Source organism: Panulirus ornatus, chromosome 16 (genome assembly GCF_036320965.1).
Source record: "Panulirus ornatus isolate Po-2019 chromosome 16, ASM3632096v1, whole genome shotgun sequence".
NCBI lineage: Eukaryota > Metazoa > Arthropoda > Malacostraca > Decapoda > Palinuridae > Panulirus > Panulirus ornatus.
Genome location: NC_092239.1, coordinates 17915820 through 17938546, shown reverse-complemented (window position 1 = coordinate 17938546; position 22727 = coordinate 17915820). Strand labels below are relative to the sequence as shown.

Below are 22727 nucleotides of genomic sequence, written 5' to 3'. Positions count from 1 at the left end.
CAAAAATAATAATAATAAATTGTATGGGAGGATATTGATTGAGAGGGTGAAGGCATGTACTGAGCATCAGATTGGGGAAGAGCAGTGTGGTTTCAGAAGTGGTAGAGGATGTGTGGATCAGGTGTTTGCTTTGAAGAATGTATGTGAGAAATACTTAGAAAAGCAAATGGATTTGTATGTAGCATTTATGGATCTGGAGAAGGCATATGATAGAGTTGATAGAGATGCTCTGTGGAAGGTATTAAGAATATATGGTGTGGGAGGAAAGTTGTTAGAAGCAGTGAAAAGTTTTTATCGAGGATGTAAGGCATGTGTACGTGTAGGAAGAGAGGAAAGTGATTGGTTCTCAGTGAATGTAGGTTTGCGGCAGGGGTGTGTGATGTCTCCATGGTTGTTTTATTTGTTTATGGATGGGGTTGTTAGGGAGGTGAATGCAAGAGTTTTGGAAAGAGGGGCAAGTATGAAGTCTGTTGGGGATGAGAGAGCTTGGGAAGTGAGTCAGTTGTTGTTCGCTGATGATACAGCGCTGGTGGCTGATTCATGTGAGAAACTGCAGAAGCTGGTGACTGAGTTTGGTAAAGTGTGTGAAAGAAGAAAGTTAAGAGTAAATGTGAATAAGAGCAAGGTTATTAGGTACAGTAGGGTTGAGGGTCAAGTCAATTGGGAGGTGAGTTTGAATGGAGAAAAACTGGAGGAAGTGAAGTGTTTTAGATATCTGGGAGTGGATCTGGCAGCGGATGGAACCATGGAAGCGGAAGTGGATCATAGGGTGGGGGAGGGGGCGAAAATTCTGGGAGCCTTGAAGAATGTGTGGAAGTCGAGAACATTATCTCGGAAAGCAAAAATGGGTATGTTTGAAGGAATAGTGGTTCCAACAATGTAGTATGGTTGCGAGGCGTGGGCTATGGATAGAGTTGTGCGCAGGAGGATGGATGTGCTGGAAATGAGATGTTTGAGGACAATGTGTGGTGTGAGGTGGTTTGATCGAGCAAGTAACGTAAGGGTAAGAGAGATGTGTGGAAATAAAAAGAGCGTGGTTGAGAGAGCAGAAGAGGGTGTTTTGAAATGGTTTGGGCGCATGGAGAGAATGAGTGAGGAAAGGTTGACCAAGAAGATATATGTGTCGGAGGTGGAGGGAACGAGGAGAAGAGGGAGACCAAATTGGAGGTGGAAAGATGGAGTGAAAAAGATTTTGTGTGATCGGGGCCTGAACTTGCAGGAGGGTGAAAGGAGGGCAAGGAATAGAGTGAATTGGAGCAATGTGGTATACCGGGGTTGACGTGCTGTCAGTGGATTGAATCAAGACATGTGAAGCGTCTGGGGTAAACCATGGAAAGCTGTGTAGGTATGTATATGTGCGTGTGTGGACGTATGTATATACATGTGTATGGGGGGGGGGTTGGGCCATTTCTTTCGTCTGTTTCCTTGCGCTACCTCGCAAACGCGGGAGACAGCGACAAAGTATAAAAAAAAAAAAAAAATATATATATATATATATATATATATATATATATATATATATATATATATATATATATATATATATATATGTGTGTGTGAAAAAAGGAGAGATAGGTAGTATGTTTGAGGAAAGGAACCTGGATGTTTTGGCTCTGAGTGAAACGAAGCTCAAGGGTAAAGGGGAAGAGTGGTTTGGGAATGTCTGGGGAGTAAAGTCAGGGGTTAGTGAGAGGACAAGAGCAAGGGAAGGAGTAGCAATACTCCTGAAACAGGGGTTGTGGGAGTATGTGATAGAATGTAAGAAAGTAAATTCTCGATTAATATGGGTAAAACTGAAAGTTGATGGAGAGAGGTGGGTGATTATTGGTGCATATGCACCTGGGCATGAGAAGAAAGATCATGAGAGGCAAGTGTTTTGGGAGCAGCTGAATGAGTGTGTTAGTGGTTTTGATGCACGAGACCGGGTTATAGTGATGGGTGATTTGAATGCAAAGGTGAGTAATGTGGCAGTTGAGGGAATAATTGGTATACATGGGGTGTTCAGTGTTGTAAATGGAAATGGTGAAGAGCTTGTAGATTTATGTGCTGAAAAAGGACTGATGATTGGGAATACCTGGTTTAAAAAGCTAGATATACATAAGTATACTTATGTAAGTAGGAGAGATGGCCAGAGAGCGTTATTGGATTACGTGTTAATTGACAGGCGTGCGAGAGTGAGACTTTTGGATGTTAATGTGCTGAGAGGTGCAACTGGAGGGATGTCTGATCATTATCTTGTGGAGGCTAAAGTGAAGATTTGTATGGGTTTTCAGAAAAGAAGAGTGAATGTTGGGGTGAAGAGGGTGGTGAGAGTAAGTGAGCTTGGGAAGGAGACCTGTGTGAAGAAGTACCAGGAGAGACAGAGTACAGAATGGAAAAAGGTGAGAACAATGGAAGTAAGGAGAGTGGGGGAGGAATGGAATGTATTTAGGGAATCAGTGATGGATTGCGCAAAAGATGCTTGTGGCATGAGAAGAGTGGGAGGTGGGTTGCTTAGAAAGGGTAGTGAGTGGTGGGATGAAGAAGTAAGAGTATTAGTGAAAGAGAAGAGAGAGGCATTTGGACGATTTTTGCAGGGAAAAAATGCAATTGAGTGGGAGATGTATAAAAGAAAGAGACAGTAGGTCAAGAGAAAGGTGCAAGAGGTGAAAAAAAGGGCAAATGAGAGTTGGGGTGAGAGAGTATCATTAAATTTTAGGGAGAATAAAAAGATGTTCTGGAAGGAGGTAAATAAAGTGCGTAAGACAAGGGAGCAAATGGGAACTTCAGTGAAGGGCGCAAATGGGGAGGTGATAACAAGTAGTGGTGATGTGAGAAGGAGATGGAGTGAGTATTTTGAAGGTTTGTTGAATGTGTTTGATGATAGAGTGGCAGATATAGGGTGTTTTGGTCGAGGTGGTGTGCAAAGTGAGAGGGTTAGGGAAAATGATTTGGTAAACAGAGAAGAGGTAGTGAAAGCTTTGCGGAAGATGAAAGCCGGCAAGGCAGCAGGTCTGGATGGTATTGCAGTGGAATTTATTAAAAAAGGGGGTGACTGTATTGTTGACTGGTTGGTAAGGTTATTTAATGTATGTATGACTCATGGTGAGGTGCCTGAGGATTGGCGGAATGCGTGCATAGTGCCATTGTACAAAGGCAAAGGGGATAAGAGTGAGTGCTCAAATTACAGAGGTATAAGTTTGTTGAGTATTCCTGGTAAATTATATGGGAGGGTATTGATTGAGAGGGTGAAGGCATGTACAGAGCATCAGATTGGGGAAGAGCAGTGTGGTTTCAGAAGTGGTAGAGGATGTGTGGATCAGGTGTTTGCTTTGAAGAATGTATGTGAGAAATACTTAGAAAAGCAAATGGATTTGTATGTAGCATTTATGGATCTGGAGAAGGCATATGATAGAGTTGATAGAGATGCTCTGTGGAAGGTATTAAGAATATATGGTGTGGGAGGAAAGTTGTTAGAAGCAGTGAAAAGTTTTTATCGAGGATGTAAGGCATGTGTACGTGTAGGAAGAGAGGAAAGTGATTGGTTCTCAGTGAATGTAGGTTTGCGGCAGGGGTGTGTGATGTCTCCATGGTTGTTTTATTTGTTTATGGATGGGGTTGTTAGGGAGGTAAATGCAAGAGTTTTGGAAAGAGGGGCAAGTATGAAGTTTGTTGGGGATGAGAGAGCTTGGGAAGTGAGTCAGTTGTTGTTCGCTGATGATACAGCGCTGGTGGCTGATTCATGTGAGAAACTGCAGAAGCTGGTGACTGAGTTTGGTAAAGTGTGTGGAAGAAGAAAGTTAAGAGTAAATGTGAATAAGAGCAAGGTTATTAGGTACAGTAGGGTTGAGGGTCAAGTCAATTGGGAGGTGAGTTTGAATGGAGAAAAACTGGAGGAAGTGAAGTGTTTTAGATATCTGGGAGTGGATCTGGCAGCGGATGGAACCATGGAAGCGGAAGTGGATCATAGGGTGGGGGCGGGGGCGAAAATTCTGGGGGCCTTGAAGAATGTGTGGAAGTCGAGAACATTATCTCGGAAAGCAAAAATGGGTATGTTTGAAGGAATAGTGGTTCCAACAATGTTGTATGGTTGCGAGGCGTGGGCTATGGATAGAGTTGTGCGCAGGAGGATGGATGTGCTGGAAATGAGATGTTTGAGGACAATGTGTGGTGTGAGGTGGTTTGATCGAGTGAGTAACGTAAGGGTAAGAGAGATGTGTGGAAATAAAAAGAGCGTGGTTGAGAGAGCAGAAGAGGGTGTTTTGAAGTGGTTTGGGCACATGGAGAGAATGAGTGAGGAAAGATTGACCAAGAGGATATATGTGTCGGAGGTGGAGGGAACGAGGAGAAGAGGGAGACCAAATTGGAGGTGGAAAGATGGAGTGAAAAAGATTTTGTGTGATCGGGGCCTGAACATGCAGGAGGGTGAAAGGAGGGCAAGGAATAGAGTGAATTGGAGCGATGTGGTATACCGGGGTTGACGTGCTGTCAGTGGATTGAATCAAGGCATGTGAAGCGTCTGGGGTAAACCATGGAAAGCTGTGTAGGTGTGTATATTTGCGTGTGTGGACGTATGTATATACATGTGTATGGGGGGGGGGGGCGGGGGGTGGGCCATTTCTTTCGTCTGTTTCCTTGCGCTACCTCGCAAACGCGGAAGACAGCGACAAAGTATAATAAAAAAAAAAATATATATATATACAATTTTTTTATACATAATCGCCATTTCCTGCGTTAGCGAGGTAGCGTTAAGAACAGAGGACTGAGCCTAAGAGTGAAATATCCTCACTTGGCCCCCTTCTACGACACGCAGGGAATACTTGGGAAGTACTCTTTTTCCCCTATCCCAAGGGATAATATATATATATATATATAATATATATATATATGTATATATATATATATATATATATATATATATATATATATATATATATATATATATATATATATATATATGGAGGGAGCGCTCTGCCATATTATGCTACGCTGTAATGCCGCGCATTCAAAAACCCCGTATCATATTGCAGACCAGCGGCATGACCATCCTAAGGCACTCTCCTCTCCCACACCCGAGTTCTTCAATGTATATGATATCCGATAACCGGTTTTAAAATAACACTGAATACCCGAAATCCCTGTATCTGCCTTATTTACGATGCGTGGCAATAGAAAAATAATGATATACTGAATGCAATCATAATTTTTTTCCCCCTTTACTAATTCTACCAAAGGATATACAGGTTTGATTAATTATGTCTCAAACATTACCCTAGATATTGTGCTCCAGATTGTAATAAAAAGAAAGGTATGAATGCTTTGTAAATGTAATAGACGAGTTGTCTTTTCACAGAAGCTATCTATATGGTTTAATTTTTTTTTCCTTCGAAGGTAAGCTACACCCTGTTACATTTCCACTCAAGGGAATTGTAAAGCAATAAATCTTAAAGATTAACAAATCTTTCTCTCACTCTCACACGAAACACTGGAAGACGCGTAGCTCATACCAAATTTTACCTACGGTGGTGAGTGCTACGCTACGTGTTAGCCCTCGTCGTTAGTACTCTTCAGGAAATACTCCTCTCTCTACCCTCCTCAGATTCATAGGTAGTTGAAAAATCTTTCTGAATCAAATACTGATCTTTAAAAGACGTACACTAACTTCTAAATATAACAGAGTCCGTTAAAAGTTACAGGGGAAGTGTACTATATCACCCAACATTCCACAGAACCTGTATTCAGCTGCTGCATACACTCACTCAAAAAATTCCTTATCTAAGAAAAACAAAGTACACACTTCATATTCCTAAACTTTCGTAATCTTGTTGATACTTTTTGATGTACAGTCTCCGTCTATATTTTGACCTGCGACTCAGGATGTCTTTACTTTCAGAAAAGTAAAGTACAGGATGCAGTGCAACACGTCTTCGTTTTGCACTGTGACAAACGTCGTTATCACAAAGTTCCTAAACTGATGGCGGTCATCACCACAGGTGCAAATACTATTCTCAAGGTTTTTATTGACCCTTCCCAGTTTATGATTTTATACTACATGCACTCTGTAGGACTTGTATCTCTGTATCATATACCCTAACACGCATTTGCTAAGCTTGTAAGAAGTAAATACGGACCTTTTTCATCTTAGTCACCAACATCTGATTTTTTGAAATATACTGTACATCAACATGGAAAAAAAAATTATCCCTATGATAATCTATGAAAACAAAAAAAGCATATGATCATATTTGTAACAATAAATTTCAAACATGTTTATTTATCGTCAAATCTATAACCATCTTTTTTCATCAAGTTTCATGGCTTTTTAATGTCTTTCAGAAGTTTATCTAAACCTGGTGCCTTCAGTATCAGTAAACCAGTCCGTATGAGGTGTTGACAATATAATATCTAATCATAACTTCCAAACAGTTAGTGTATGGCGGACACTGTCCTGCATCAGCATACCACTGAACACGAGTCTGACTGTGGTGCCGATACACCAGACCTTGTACTAGTACCTTTTAGGACTACAACAGACTTATAGTTCATCCTTCAAGTACGCTGAAGCAATCTAAGGGGGAAAGCACACACGACTGAGTGCAGATAATACGTGCATGTCACGTTTATCTTGTCATGTGAGCGATCAAGATGGCCTACTTGTGACTCAACCCTATCTTAGTTCACACGCACAAACCTCAAATCTCCCATGTGATACACGTTCAACGCTGCACTCCATAAACGTCCATGCGATAACAGAATAAATACGAAAGCACCGTAATGTCGATAGATCTCAAAAAAGTATGAAATTTACCAATTTTCATAATATGCCAAGCTGAAGACATACGCCTTTTAGGTTGAAGGTGTTGGAGCAATTCGAAGCATTATGCAACAGAGGTGTGTGGTGGAGATAAGAATGACAACGAGACAGTGTTTGGTATCAGTCAAACTGTGCTGCATCAGTCGTGAGAAATACACACACAAAAGTGGTTCCCCATATACTTTAGTGCTGCTAGGACGTACGTACATAATGCCTCCTAAGCCTCTTTCGGTTGAGTGAAATACATACAAAACTTCCGTGTGAACAAAGTATCGGGATGAGGATCATGTACTTTACTACCTTCTGTAAAGCTGGCTGAGTGAAAGCAAGAGTTACCGAATTATCTACAGAACTCCGAGAAGTACTGACAGCGCACGAATAGTGAACAAGGAAGCGTACATATAGAGGTGACCATAAACGTTACAAACTACAATTTTTTACGTTCTATCCGCTGTTGAACACAACCCTTCCATGTCTAATACCAAGCAATCTCAATCATATCACTTTAACACGTAAACCTGATACAACAGTATAGTAACAAATTGCTGAAAGGCATCAACGGGCAGAAAACATGCTACGGAGACCTGAAATAGCTTATCTCGAAGCCACTTTGAAAAACGAAACTGTAGTTATTGATGAATTTAAGATAAGCTGTAACCTGACTTGTTGCGAATACAGCGAAAACGAAATCATCTGCTTTGGAGATTACAACTACACTGACAGAAACAACCTAACGTATACCGCCGGGTGGGAGCTGGGCGTGAGATGGACTTACACCATCTTGGTGACGCTCATGGCCATCCTAGGTAACGTGTGCATCATTATCATCCTCATGAAGAACCGCCTGCTGCTCCGCACGTCCGTCAACCACTTCATCCTCAACATGTCGGTGGCCGACCTCATCATGGGCGTGGCCGGGCCGATACCCTTCACCATACGGGACACCAACAATTTCTGGGTGTTGGGTGAGACCTGGTGCCACCTAGAAGGATACATACAAAGTAAATAAATCATTCCTGTTCCTGTTCTTGTGTGAATCCTGCTATCATGCACTTGGTGTGATTCATCACGTCTGGTGATATCGTTTTCCATCTCTCCCAAATTCTCTCAATCTTCATCTCAACGTCATCAATTCCTTCAAGGAATTCTCCAGTCTCATAAGTCTCGTCCTTGACCTAGCCCATGCAGGCGTAAATGAATGTTTCTGTGAAGCTATGAGGTCAAATCCCTTAGAGAAGATGGAACAGAATCAAGATGAATCCTGTCAGCAAGAGGAAGGATAACAGCAGCTGAATCCACACGCTCTGTACCTTCGCTAACAACAGGCATTCTTACGTGCAAAGTCTTAACCTCATTTCAAGACTATAAACATCATTAAATCTTACTCTGACGTATTCACAGACTGAAGTCTTTTTTTTTTTTTTGGCAGGTTTATTCACGTTATATACCCTGAAGCCCAGTCTCTGCGCACTGCTTCCCTCTCTAAGAATGAAAATTGATAGGCTTACGTCCTACGAATACCAAGCAAGTACGAAGGCACGGTACGATAAGGTCTTAAACTATACGCGTTGCGAAGCTTAATATAACAAATGTCAACAACTAATAATGATAAATGATATCAACAACAATAATGAAATTAATAATAATGATAATAATAATGATAATATATCGATTATCATTATTATAATTATCTACTAAAGTGATGCACACAAATAAGGTTCTAGTGAATGCATGTTTACCAGCCTTAATTGATAAGGAGTCAAGTGGTTTCCAACCTTTCTTAGTACAGCGCCTCATTTCAAGAGAAAATGATGGCTGCTGCTCCCTTTATAGAAAGTTAAATGAATTTTGCATCAAGAATTGCATACAGTCACAAAATGGCACATGTAACAACACACAAAAGCAGGATCCAAGCTAATACCTAAAGTTTACGTGCGGACCCTCTACTGTATACCGGGGTTACATATGTTATTCTGAGAGTATCTTTTATACATTCAAACGCTTTTAAAATATCAAAAGAATTAATTATCTTTAAAACAAAATTTGAGTATAAGGCAACAGAAACACCTAGGGCTGCCGAGCTGTCTGTGTAAAGTTGAACGAAAGTCAATGGACGGAAAGCTGATACGTACGTGTTCTGGAAACAGTTAATGCTTAACGCTTCTTGCTGTCATATTTCTAAATCAAGCGCCATCGAAATTTTCTAAAAGCTCCCCCACTAGTGGAGGTACCGCCCAGGCCGAGAACAACAGTTTACAACAGAATTCAGCACTATGGTGAATTTACTGCAAGTTACTTTAGTGCTGGAGATAAAATGGTGATTCCAGCTCTACATACGTTACAGTGTGACTCAAAAGTCAAGGTTAAATTTCCATTAAATAGTCCCGTACAAAAATTATATGCCAATGTCCTGGCAAACACACACGATGAAGTTATCCTTTGAGGGTCTACGAATGTCTCAGACGATGCGCACAGCGTAGTCTTTGAAATGTTTGCGGTTGGTAAACAAACAACCAGGCGTTCTCTTTACCTTCCCTTGTATGTTTTGAATGTTGTCACTGTATTTTTCCACTTACATCTACACATTCCCCAACGGTACCACGTATTGTATATATACGTCATTCAAATGGCTTTTTCTCGGTAGTTATTTGTTATTCAACTGCTTGTATCAATTATCTATCTTTTCATCATGAACTTGTCATTCTATTTCATAACCGCTCGGTATTTTGTACGACTACTTAATCCTCTGACAGACAAACACTGTGCTGCTGTAACGAAGATTTTCTTTTTCGAAAACGGTTTTGAACTTGTCAAATGCAGTGTATCCCAGATCAACAGTTTAAAAGAGTCCATCATTTACATTCTATTCACCGTCCACAATCCTTCCAGCGTTGGTCATGCTGGTAAGCGTGACGTCACTGGCTACCATCTCCTTCGACCGTATGGTTGGTGTGGTTTACCCCTTCCATCAACACTTCAAGAGATGGCAGTCTGTGGGCATCATCATCTTTATATGGGCGGCGTCGGCGCTCTTGGCTACTCCATGGGCCATCTATAGGGTCTATACAGTAGGTAAACCAAGTGATATGTTTCTCAAAGCCCTTTACAGTTGGTTCATAATTATGCTCGACTGTGAAAAATATAATCATATGGAAAGATGTCTAGCCTGATGAAATACAAGATCGTAATAACATACCACCTTGCAGAAGCCCATCTATCGACACTGATGACATTCTCTCTCTCTCTCTCTCTCTCTCTCTCTCTCTCTCTCTCTCTCTCTCTCTCTCTCTCTCTCTCTCTCAAAAATGATAATAATAATCTCAACCTATCCATACGATCTTCTTATCTGACTAAATGAACCTGGACAAGAGGACAAACCCTACACCAAACCTTCCCACCAACGTCAAGGTTGGACATGTGACAAGATGGATGCGACATCATCAACAGAAACAACCTCATATTCGCACCCAACGTGACCCATTTCTTGACCTTCATAATTACATCCAAGCTTGTAGCATATTCATCAGAACGTAAACATAATTACGAGTAAAGATTTGAGAGAGAGAGAGAGAGAGAGAGAGAGAGAGAGAGAGAGAGAGAGAGAGAGAGAGAGAGAGAGAGAGAGAGAGAGATATGACACATATAACACATACTGGTGCATATATAATGAGACTCCACTCCCGCAAGAACAATGAAGGCTTATACGGAAAGACCTGACTCTCGTGTATATATCCCAGTTATATATCAGGTACCATCAACGCTCTGTAATCCCAGATGCATATCTGACACGACCTGAATCATTACAATAACCCCAGGTATTTAAATCGACCAGACTCCATTTACTAATCCCAGACGTATCTCTGACACGACCTGACTTATTTTTATAGCAGTAGGTATTCAAAACGACCTGACTATTACTAATCCTAGGTACATGTCTGACACGGCTTGAATCACGTCATTAATCCCAGAAACGTACAACGACCTGACTCCTATTGCTATAATCCCATACGCATTTCTGAAAGGACCTGACTTTCATTTCAATCCTCCCAGGTACATATTTGGAATGACCTGACTCAAAAGATTTGTGGAGAGCACGAAAACATCCGCGTCTGGTGGATCGTGGGCACCATTGCCTTGAACTGGTTGCCCCTGAGCATCATGGTGGTCAGCTACACGACCATAATGGTCTACTTCCACCACAGGAGGTTCCGCAACGCCTGCAGGAAAGGTGAGTTGGCTGTCCTTGCCACCACACTTAAAACTTGGAGAACTTAAAGATGGTAGTATAACACCTGTGCTCGGGAGTCGTTTAAAATGTCCAGTCCCCATGCGCACGACAGCACGAGACCTAAGAATGATCCTTGGGTATATTGTCAAGGCCGTTATACCCGGAGGTGTGAACGACGAGTTCAAAAATCGTAACTTTACGCTAAAGGAACGAAGGATGAGATCACCAACATCACAATTTCTATAACAAAAGGCACTAATCACGTACACTGGTACCCACTTCAGGCCTGATGGGTGAGAAGCTTAATCAAGAAAGTGTCACCTGGTGTTCGGTTGGGACGAGACCAACCTTTTCAACAAAAACATACAGTAGGAGTCGTGCAAAACGCAGAGAACAAAAGAGTTCCAAAGTCTTACTCTGAAAGGAAAGCGGACTTCGAATCGGCCAACCGTCAAACTTGCCAACGCTCACACAATAACTGTGACTTTTAAAGTGAATGACCCTCTTTCCTCCTTCTTAAAAACCTGACAATTTTTCTATGTTCAAAACTTGTCTGTTTTATAATTCGAAGTTTATCTAAATGTGTTAATGCGTTTGTGGATGAAACTAGGTTGTTTCTTTTTTCGTTATGGTTACATCGTAATTACCCTAGTAAAGAAATAATTCGTATATAATTATTCGTATATGTACAGCATCTGTGATGTGTACAGGAACATACAGAGCCATGATTAAATCTACTTCAGTTTCTCGCAGTCACTAGACATACCGTATAGCATGTATGATGCCCTTCAGTGTATGATATAATGAAAACATACATTACATCCCACGCAGCGTGTACCGATATGCTAAGTACAACTAACATTCTCTCTCTGTCTTGACAGAACACCCAATCATCACGCACTTAAAGAAGCGAGTGGTCAAGATGATGTTCGTTGTGGTGATTATCTTAACAGTGTGCTGGCTACCGTTACTACTCCTTCAGATCACAATCAACAACTTCCTGGATGACTACGGCCAGTTCAAAGACGATGCCACGGAGGCTGTGAGTAGCCTAGCATAACGGTATCATTTGAGAGAATTCCTTGCCACTGAAATCTTTGTAACGATTTTCTGTTGAGGTTCAGGTTGGGTGGTTGGTTGTTTGGGCTACGGCGTATCGTCTCTCAGGGTCATGTAGGCCGCCCAAGTCCAATTATAATCACAAATCGAAAATCTTGAACAACCTCCAGAAATTCTATGACCTTATACACTGTAACTTCATGTATCATCCTCGAGCAAAGGAGTTCGTTTTCAGTATTACTGTCCTCCTGGCATAACTGCTTATGGAATAACGAGTTCTAATATTCCATGGTAATTACCTCATCTTGAATTTCCTAGGATTTGAACGTGTGTGACCATTTCGGGAGAAAATTGATAGCACTTTCCTCCGCCAGATTATTGTTTATTATCATTTTGGTTTCTGTCTTCCTTAGATCTCTAACCCCTTGAGCATGACATTACCGGCCTTGAATACGGTTATAAGAGCCTTGCATAGCCACAACCTTTGGGCATCATGCCCTTGTCTTTCACTTAATCCAGAAGGATTACGTCAAAGGCCAAGCCATCATATCCTAGGGTCGTCCCGTCGTGCCCAAGGGTCTTGCTGAAGTAGTTTAAGAATAAACTTCTTAAGGAAGAAATATTAGCAATACCTCTCATGCCCACTACAATGTAATATAGAACTGTGGCCGCTGTGTGAATTACTGACAATATCTTCCTGCCGGCAGAGATACAACTGCTTCCTAACTGTTGCGCAGTACATGATATACATCAACCCTGCTGTCAACCCCATCGTGTACGCCTTCATGCACCAGACCTTCCAACGCGCCTTCAGGGTTACCTTCCCTTTCTTCTACAAAGGCAAGGTAACCAACCACCATTTCAGGAAGTTCAATGGCAGCTGTTCATAACTGTCATGTGCATTCAAGGTGCTTTCCATCACAAAACTGAATCATTCCTGGTGAAGCAGGGAGTCACCTTCTATGGGTTTTAAGTCGTCCAACTCAAGGGGTTAGGCAAGTACTAACTATGATATATGTTTTCCAGTCATCGTTGGTGCTTACTCGAGGGCACGGCATGCGGCGATACATGTGGTCTGTCAGGTCTATCACCTCGAACTGTAGCGTGCTAAGTACATGCCCAAGGTACGTTGTTTAGGTCCTCCCTGCTGTTGACCTCTGAAGCACAGCGGTGCGACCCTTAAGCATGACAGTAAGACCCTTGGGTACGATGGCCTGGCCCCTGATCTGAATCAGGCCAAATGCCAGGCTATCCATTGGTCATACCGTCGTGCTCTAGTGTCAGACCGTCGTGCACAAGGGGGTAAATTCAGATTTTCATGCTCACTAATCTATTTTGTATATTCAAGCTCTCACATACAAGTGTGTGCTGGTGAGGGAATAACTTGTGAGACATACTGTATGATATGCCTCTCTCTTCATTCAAAGTATAATATCATAAACGTGTTTCTCAAGCGGTAACAGGAACAGATAATATACGAATCACATTAGAAAAAAAAAATCAGAGCTCCCATGCTTAATCCCTTGAGCATGACAGAACAACCCATAAGCACAAAGGGTTCAACCCTTAAGTCTTAAGGGTCAGACCAAAGGTTAGGCCATCATATCGAAAGGTCGTACCGTCGTGCTAAAGGGTAACACTAACATGTTCAAGGATCCTATCGCGGTGTGGAAGCAGTTAGCGACCAGGGTAGCATTACAAAGCCCTGGCGCACTTTCACTTTTTCTTCACACCATTCATGCAACCATTTACACTCGTAGAAGCTCAAAGTCCACTATGAAAGCTTTTAGCCGTACAGAGCAGTTTTCCTTGAACACCTTAGGGTAAGTGCTTCCATTGAATTCTTTCATGCTGACATTATGCCTTTTCTGGACACTGTATCTGTACATTCCAAATCGTTTAATTACATCAGTAAACAAGGCAACTCACAAAAGCGAGACTGCGCGCAGCCTAGTTTTCACGAAAAAAAAAAAAGCGCTGTCATTTCCATGGAAGAAGCATTGTATTCAAATTCCAACTCTTACGTCGTTTCTAGATTTCAATTCGTAGCAAAACGTGTTGATTCACGTTGGCTATCAGTATCTATCACTGAATGGAGCAGAACACAGCGATAAATACCATCCTTTCCATTGTAAGATTACTTGGTTTTCAAAAGCACAAAGGCTATTTGATTCTCAACGACTGATGCTGAGTTTCATACAATCATTTTCTAAGAATCAATCTATATTAAGTAAGAATATCATGACCATACGCAGGCTTTTAGGTAAAAGAAAGGATTGAGGGCTGAAGTTAAAATGCGACTGGATTTACGTGGCAATCATACCCTTTCCCGATGATGTTTTTATACTTCTAAATTTCACCCATTAATCTATCTGCAATTTGGTTTTCTAAATTCAGAACTATCTATGGTAAATGATGCAAGTTTTCACTTTAATGTGCGAACACGTGTGAAGCATCATTATGACATTCTATGTGTGACGATATTAACCTAATATGACCTTTCTTTGACTAACTGTAAACTGGATATATACATACAAAATGCATCTGATACATGTTTGAACTACTGCAAGAACTGTTCCAACCTGATCTCTGTTGTTCAAAAGTATTTGGCATTTTGTTTGTTTTGTGACTGCCGCTTAAACACTTGCTCGTTGTGTAAGCAGTCAGTGATGAAGAATGAATACTTTCTCGATCTTAAGTGTTACTGCCTTTCACAATGGATCTCGTTGCCCTTCAACTCAACAAAATTCTGAAAGTGACCCAAGAGATGTGATTTAAATTAATTTCGAGCGAGTCTAAATTTATTTTCCAAGTTAAACTGTTTGAGAATGGCTAGGAAGGACTAACGTTAACCCTAACGTCCTCTCTACAGCTCCAGGCAAAGTATTTCAACTATGGGACCCGTAACGCCATCCATAAAAATGGTAGAGGAATTTGCTCAATAAACGAGCAACTGATGAGTCTTAATAAAATTCCATTTGATGGGCGTACTAAAGCTAGCGATATCAAAAGTAAACCATACAACTTTAGGTCCTTTTGCACGTGACATCCATCATCATATGACCTAGCTACGTTCTAATTTACGCCAAAAAAAAGATTAAGGAAAACATGTCTCGAAAACCTTAACAAAAAACTTAAACCGCTAAACTGATATTGCAACTTCCAGCCGTTTATGGATATGCACTGTTCAGGTATAATGCTTCCGCTAGCTCTTCTGTCATGTGCCTTACAGAAACATAATACAGCCAATTTATATATACAAAACTAATATAAGCTTGAACTAATATTACTTACCTAATCATCGGTAAAATCAGCCAGAACTTTCAACAATTCCGATACGCTGGGTTGTGTTAGCTGGCCGGGCTGAGTTCACGTCTAGGCTTCAGTCGAGATTACAAACGGGTGAAAAGAATTCGGCGTTCATTCTGCCAGTAACCAGCTTAATTTCAGACTTTACAGTGATACTTTACGTAACTGTCAAAGAAATAAGTAATGCATTGCTTTCCTTTCCATTGCTGAATGAAGACAGGTCCTTTTCAAAAAAAATGCTCTAAATATCTTCTGTGTCTGTTATATCTGATCGTGTTCTAAATTTCTTTTATGTATCTTAGTTATCAATCATTTTCACAATGTTGTCATTTTCAATAAATCATATACAACTGAATCGGCAACATATATTTCTCGATTTGAGGCGGACTACTTCAAAAGCTTTAATTCACATATGCATGCATACCAACGGAAATGTGGCCAATTTTCTTTCACTTTCTGTCCTTGTAAACACCACAAACAAAAGGCAAAAATATATCCTCTGCTGAGAGAATTATCCACGTAACTTCCGCTTATTCTATGATAATAACACCAATGATTGACATCTTCGCACTTCACGGAGAAACGTGGCCTGACTGTAAACATTGACCGAGGGGATACAAGCCGAACGATAATTCCCTCAACAACATTGAACTATATTTCAAGCAATAAAGATTTATCGTATACTGCATGTTCATACGTCTGTAAGAAATATACATTTTGTTTATAGATGGATATTTTAAGGTCGTGTAATCCATTCCGCATAGGAATGAAATGTTTACTTAATCTCCAGTTCCATCATATATTTTTTTATGAAATGCTATAGTTTAACGTCTTAAGTGCATCTGTCGATACAAGTAACTGATAGCCTACTTATATTTCTTTACTTAAAACTTGCGTACAGTAATTCACCATGATACTGAATGTCAGTGTAATATTTTCGAAGTATTCATTTTCAGAGCTTGGAAACTGTATACATTGTATGGCAAACACTTTTTAGGCTCTGTTGCAGAACATTACTTCTGCTAAGAGATTAGTGGCAGATTTTTCCTTTTGGGCCTTAGTTCGAATTTATGTGCGTGATTCTGTTATGACATGACAACCATTTTCTTGATCAGAAGTATACAAAGATGGAGAGAAAATATATATATATATATATATATATATATATATATATATATATATATATATATATAGAAGCAGTGAAAAGTTTTTATCGAGGATGTAAGGCATGTGTACGTGTAGGAAGAGAGGAAAGTGATTGGTTCTCAGTGAATGTAGGTTTGCGGCAGGGGTGTGTGATGTCTCCATGGTTGTTTAATTTGTTTATGGATGGGGTTGTAAGGGAGGTAAATGCAAGAGTCCTGGAAAGAGGGGCAAGTATGAAGTCTGTTGGGGATGAGAGAGCTTGGGAAGTGAGTCAATTGTTGTTCGCTGATGATACAGCGCTGGTGGCTGATTCATGTGAGAAACTGCAGAAGCTGGTGACTGAGTTTGGTAAAGTGTGTGGAAGAAGAAAGTTGAGAGTAAATGTGAATAAGAGCAAGGTTATTAGGTACAGTAGGGGTGAGGGTCAAGTCAATTGGGAGGTGAGTTTGAATGGAGAAAAACTGGAGGAAGTGAAGTGTTTTAGATATCTGGGAGTGGATCTGTCAGCGGATGGAACCATGGAAGCGGAAGTGGATCATAGGGTGGGGGAGGGGGCGAAAATTTTGGGAGCCTTGAAAAATGTGTGGAAGTCGAGAACATTATCTCGGAAAGCAAAAATGGGTATGTTTGAGGGAATAGTGGTTCCAACAATGCTGTATGGTTGCGAGGCGTGGGCTATGGATAGAGATGTGCGCAGGAGGATGGATGTGCTGGAAATGAGATGTTTGAGGACAATGTGTGGTGTGAGGTGGTTTGATCGAGTAAGTAACGTAAGGGTGAGAGAGATGTGTGGAAATAAAAAGAGCGTGGTCGAGAGAGCAGAAGAGGGTGTTTTGAAATGGTTTGGGCACATGGAGAGAATGAGTGAGGAGAGATTGACCAAGAGGATATATGTGTCGGAGGTGGAGGGAACGAGGAGAAGAGGGAGACCAAATTGGAGGTGGAAAGATGGAGTGAAAAAGATTTTGTGTGATCGGGGCCTGAACATGCAGGAGGGTGAAAGGAGGGCAAGAAATAGAGTGAATTGGAGTCATGTGGTATACAGGGGTTGACGTGCTGTCAGTGGATTGAAGCAAGGCATGTGAAGCGTCTGGGGTAAACCATGGAAAGCTGTGTGGGTGTGTATATTTGCGTGTGTGGACGTGTGTATGTACATGTGTGTGGGGGGGGGTTGGGCCATTTCTTTCGTCTGTTTCCTGGCGCTACCTCGCAAACGCGGGAGACAGCGACAAAGTATAAAAAAAAAAAAAAAAAAAAAAAAAAAAAAAAATATATATATATATCTTTTTTTTTTTTTTTTTTTTTTTTTTGCTTTGTCGCTGTCTCCTCCCGCGTTTGCGAGGTAGCGCAAGGAAACAGACGAAAGAAATGGCCCAACCCACCCCCATACACATGCCTTGATTCAATCCACTGACAGCACGTCAACCCCGGTATACCACATCGCCCCAATTCACTTTATTCTTTGCCCTCCTTTCACCCTCCTGCATGTTCAGGCCCCGATCACACAAAATCTTTTTCACTCCATCTTTCCACCTCCAATTTGGTCTCCCTCTTCTCCTCGTTCCCTCCACCTTCGACACATATATCCTCTTGGTCAATCTTTCCTCACTCATTCTCTCCATGTGCCCAAACCATTTCAAAACACCCTCTTCTGCTCTCTCAACCACGCTCTTTTTATTTCCACACATCTCTCTTACCCTTACGTTACTTACTCGATCAAACCACCTCACACCACACATTGTCCTCAAACATCTCATTTCCAGCACATCCATCCTCCTGCGCACAACTCTATCCATAGTCCACGCCTCGCAACCATACAACATTGTTGGAACCACTATTCCTTCAAACATACCCATTTTTGCTTTCCGAGATAATGTTCTCGACTTCCACACATTCTTCAAGGCTCCCAGAATTTTCGCCCCCTCCCCCACCCTATGATCCACTTCCGCTTCCATGGTTCCATCCGCTGCCAGATCCACTCCCAGATATCTAAAACACTTCACTTCCTCCAGTTTTTCTCCATTCAAACTCACCTCCCAATTGAATTGACCCTCAACCCTACTGTACCTATATATATATATATATATATATGACAATACGGTCATCTTGGTCTGTCAAGACTTATATCCAAGATGGCCTTTGTAGCCAGAAATATAAGGCAAGGTTAGTGATAAATGTTCCTATGCGCCTTTAATTACATTCTAACGGTACCCAGTTAGTGGTATATTAACAGTAAAGTAAAACGTAATGGGTAAACATCGTTTCCGCTAAGTGGATAGCCCACCTGCTCTCCACTTGCCCTGTATTTCCCTTTTTCTTTCTTTTTGAGTCCTTCCATTCATCCTCTTTCCTTAATTTACAATTCTTACAACTAATTAACAACAAATGATACAAGTTTTCGGGTCGGAGTCTGTAAGGTAGACTTAGAACGGTAATATTGCTGTTTTGATATGAAAGAAAACGGTTTGGAGAGACACCGAAAATGCTGTCGTAAACTATCAATTCATACAAAGTACTGACTCATTGCAGAGGAAGTGTGAGTCGTCAGGAGGGCGGGCCTCAAGCAGTACTGTCGTCATCAACAAATGGAGCTTCTATGACTTTCAAGATGTCCAAATCTGAGGAGGGATATGTTAGATCTGAGCAGAGCTTAGATCCAGACCCCAAGAAGTACGAGGAAAAAACTCGTTCTGTAGGACCTGAGCCCAATATAGATCGAATTTCCAAGAATATGAAGGGAAAGATGTCTTCTCTCGGCCCTAAATTCTCCTTAGATTCCAAGGCCGAGACAACACAAGCAAGTTGGTCTTCAGAAGGTCATGTCTATGATGGTAGCAGAGAGGAAGGCATAGATATCAGCATTTACTCCTCTCTGACTTTTGTCAACGAGGGTTACGTGCAAGACCTGTTGCCCAAGAAGATATCGATCATCCGTACCTGCGCTTTCAGCAACCTTGTCCACCAGGTCATAGAAGAGGAAAGCTCCAGTGACATAGAAAACGAGCATATATTCTAGGGGTCCCGGTGATTGGCTCTAACCCAAGTGGTTGCAGGCTGCACATCTGTTTCTCTAATAATTTCATTATGTTGCAATAGAAAACCTTATTTATTCATTCATTTCATCTTTTTATTTTTTCTCACGGATAAAAGTAAAATGCTTCAGTCAAAGGAAAGCCAAACATTCTATGTATAATACTATTACTTTTCTTCCCAAAAAGACAAGCTAAAAAGAATTAAGGGGTGTCATTTGGTTAGAAATACGAATCAATACGTACGATGGAGATTGTCAAAAACCGTAAAGTGAATATTAAAGATTCTGTTGCATAATGTGTGGGAAATTCGTATTGGTTAAGATCATAGGCTCAGTGTTGTTTTATGGGAAAGAACATTTTAAGACCTTTAGGGATGTAGAGCTCAAAGCTAACACTTCATTCCTATATATAGATTCCGCTTGTTCGATGTTACAACCGTGAGTGAAAAGACGTCTTTGGAAGTACATTCTCAGAAGTTCTCACTCCAATGCAATCCACATTTCCTAGCTACTGGAAGTAGCGCATCCTTGGGCAGCCCTTAAAAAGAGGTCTTGGGTGACACCAGGACTCTTTCTTGGAGTGAGGTCCCAGGGTTACTATAAGAATAGTATGTATACGAAACGTGAAAAAAAAAATGCATATAGTGCTAAACAAAACTCGCAACAGTGAATGTAAGATGTTTACAATGAGTTACATAATACTATGATGTACCTGCAACACTATACAGATAATCGCTAACTTCACGGTACCTGATCTTTTTCCTTATTGGTAGACACGAGATATCAAAAATAATCCAATGATGATAAATGGTGTTTCATTCATAAGGAGCAGCCTTCAGTGGGATGTATCAATGAGGATAGTGTATCAGTTTCTTCCCTAACCTATTAAACTTTTAAGTATGCTTGTACGATTGTTGAGTTTTATGGCCTGGCCCCTGACGTGTCCTTTAAAGGTTGAGCCAAAGATCACGTCAACACTGATTTTCAAAGTGACCATCGAAATTCATTGTCAGTAAGGCCGTAAACTTACCCAGTGAGGGCAATATGTTAGAGAATATGAACTACTTGCACATTAGAAATATAATCTCAATTTTTGGAATGCAGTGGAATTTCTAATGTTCTCATTACCTTTATTCTTTTTTCACAAAAATTAAATCCCGCTTTTAGCCGCTGAATCGAGGTTTAGCAAATGGGTGCCAACTGTTCGTTAACAGAGGCAACACTTTTACGGTTGTGTTCTAATAGCGAATCGCTATTGCTGTTTCAGACAATAAACATGATAATTCCCCTTCTGTCAAGACTACATTAGTGATTCTCTGTAAAGTTTAAAGGAAACATGTTCTCTCACCCAGAGCTACATTGACCTAGGAGGGAATGGAGTAAGGACAAAATGCTCCTCTCTCGAAAATGATTAAATTTGTGTCTTATGCTAAACAAGCAGTCAAGGTTCAGGAAGTTGCCCAATACTTCCTGTAACGTAATATGAAAGCATTTATCGTTTTATTACTGATTCACTTCGATCGTCAATATTCTGCTTAATCCGAATACTAAGCTCTATAGCCAATCATTAATTTTGTATTCATATTATGAAAATGATTATACATACCTAAATAAATTTCTACGAAAGAATCTGCATTGACATTTGTTTTGTTTACATAGCGAAGAGATGGGCAATGAACGCCTTGTTGCGGAAACCAACTCAGTAGCGAGGGACAGTGATTCCTGACGACGCATAATAGTGGTAGATTTTAGTAGTCGGTGTGCTTGAAATACGATAATCTAGATATCTTACAACTGCATGAATCATTTCAAAATGAACCGATCCATGAACAAAAACCTTTACGGGTAAGTTCATTTGTTGTTTTCTTCAGCTTTAGTTTTCCATCAGTTTGAAGATTTTTCTGGTTTTGTTCTTAGGTATAGCAGTAATTAAGAGCAGAATCCTGTTTTGGTCCATGTCTGTTGTCCTTTGTCCATCAGAGAATTCGAGACTTCCCAATTTGATATGCTATAGATGCAAGTGAAATTATAGTACACGGCCTTTTTTTCGAGGGTTCCTCGGTATATGTTGTTTGAAAGGTTAGGCATAACCACTGGCATGAGATTATTGGCTATAAGAAGAGAATGTAGGCATGATAAGGGCAAGTACGCTAACCTTAGGAGTTGATTATATATGTGGAAAACTAACCTAGAAAGTGGAATGTCATAGCTTAAAAAATAGTGAATTATGTAGGCAAAATGGGAAACTACAATCTGTAGCTGAAAAAAGTAGGCTCATAGAAGAAAATTTGTGTTAGAAGTAGGATAGAATATTCTATGATTTAGTTACTTAGATAAAGAATGATTGTTCACAAGATGTGTAATGTTCTACAACTATAAAAGGCTAGATTACATAAATTACAGGTCAGAAGAGGACCCACAGGCAGTACACTTGTGGCACAATAAACAATAAAGAGGCGGCGTTGGATAAAATAAGAAAAAAAAAAAATGCTGTAGATATTTACGGATTTGGGAAAAGGGATCTGCATGCCTTTAAAAGAAAGCATAGGCTAACCAATATGTAGTAGTTTAGGATATAACAGATAATCATATACTTGATTACTGTGAAACGTTGCTGTGTCTACTCACAGTTAAATGTTTAGAATTAATAAAATATCAAATTAAACTCAGACCTTATGCATGAAAAGATAGCGAACTTTGAAGAACAGATTGACTTATCAAAGAGTTATCACGTTCTTTTTCTCACTTTGGACTGTGGGATCTACTATAATATTTGTAGGCTGTTACATGGAACAGTTGTGTCGCCTGCAGTACAGCATAGTCTCTGGGAGTGAACTACGAATAGTTAGAAACAGTTATCTGGAGAAAAATTAGGACGGATAGAAATATTGTTTGGAAAATATAAACATCTGATTTTTTGAACCAGGTTAAACCTCATTCATTTTGTTTTTTAGCTTCCTGGAAACATATAGATTATGAGGCCATTTGTGTTATTTTCATTATGTTATGAGCCAGGTTGTACTTCGGGTTAAACCTTTTATTAGTGGCATATAACAAGTAAAATCCGAGCAGGAGTTATGAGTATCATGTCATTCAGTCCTTTTCATGCTGGGAGGTAACTATAAAATTCCATGGCAGTAAAACTGGATTTGATGATCTTA

General features: G+C 40.5%; 1 protein-coding gene across 1 annotated transcript in view; it reads left to right on the top strand.

The window, feature by feature from the left end:
- LOC139754180 (uncharacterized) overlaps window positions 1–22727 on the top strand; it is a 71744-nt gene that overhangs the window by 48395 nt on the left and 622 nt on the right. Inside the window, 7 exon segments of the mRNA XM_071671373.1 lie at window positions 6830–6836; window positions 9683–9861; window positions 10844–11021; window positions 11903–12063; window positions 12788–12925; window positions 13107–13204; window positions 19065–22727. The exon segment at window positions 19065–22727 is cut by the window's right edge and continues 622 nt beyond it. Coding sequence (XP_071527474.1) covers window positions 6830–6836; window positions 9683–9861; window positions 10844–11021; window positions 11903–12063; window positions 12788–12925; window positions 13107–13204; window positions 19065–19551 — 1248 coding nt within the window. The 3' untranslated portion in view covers window positions 19552–22727.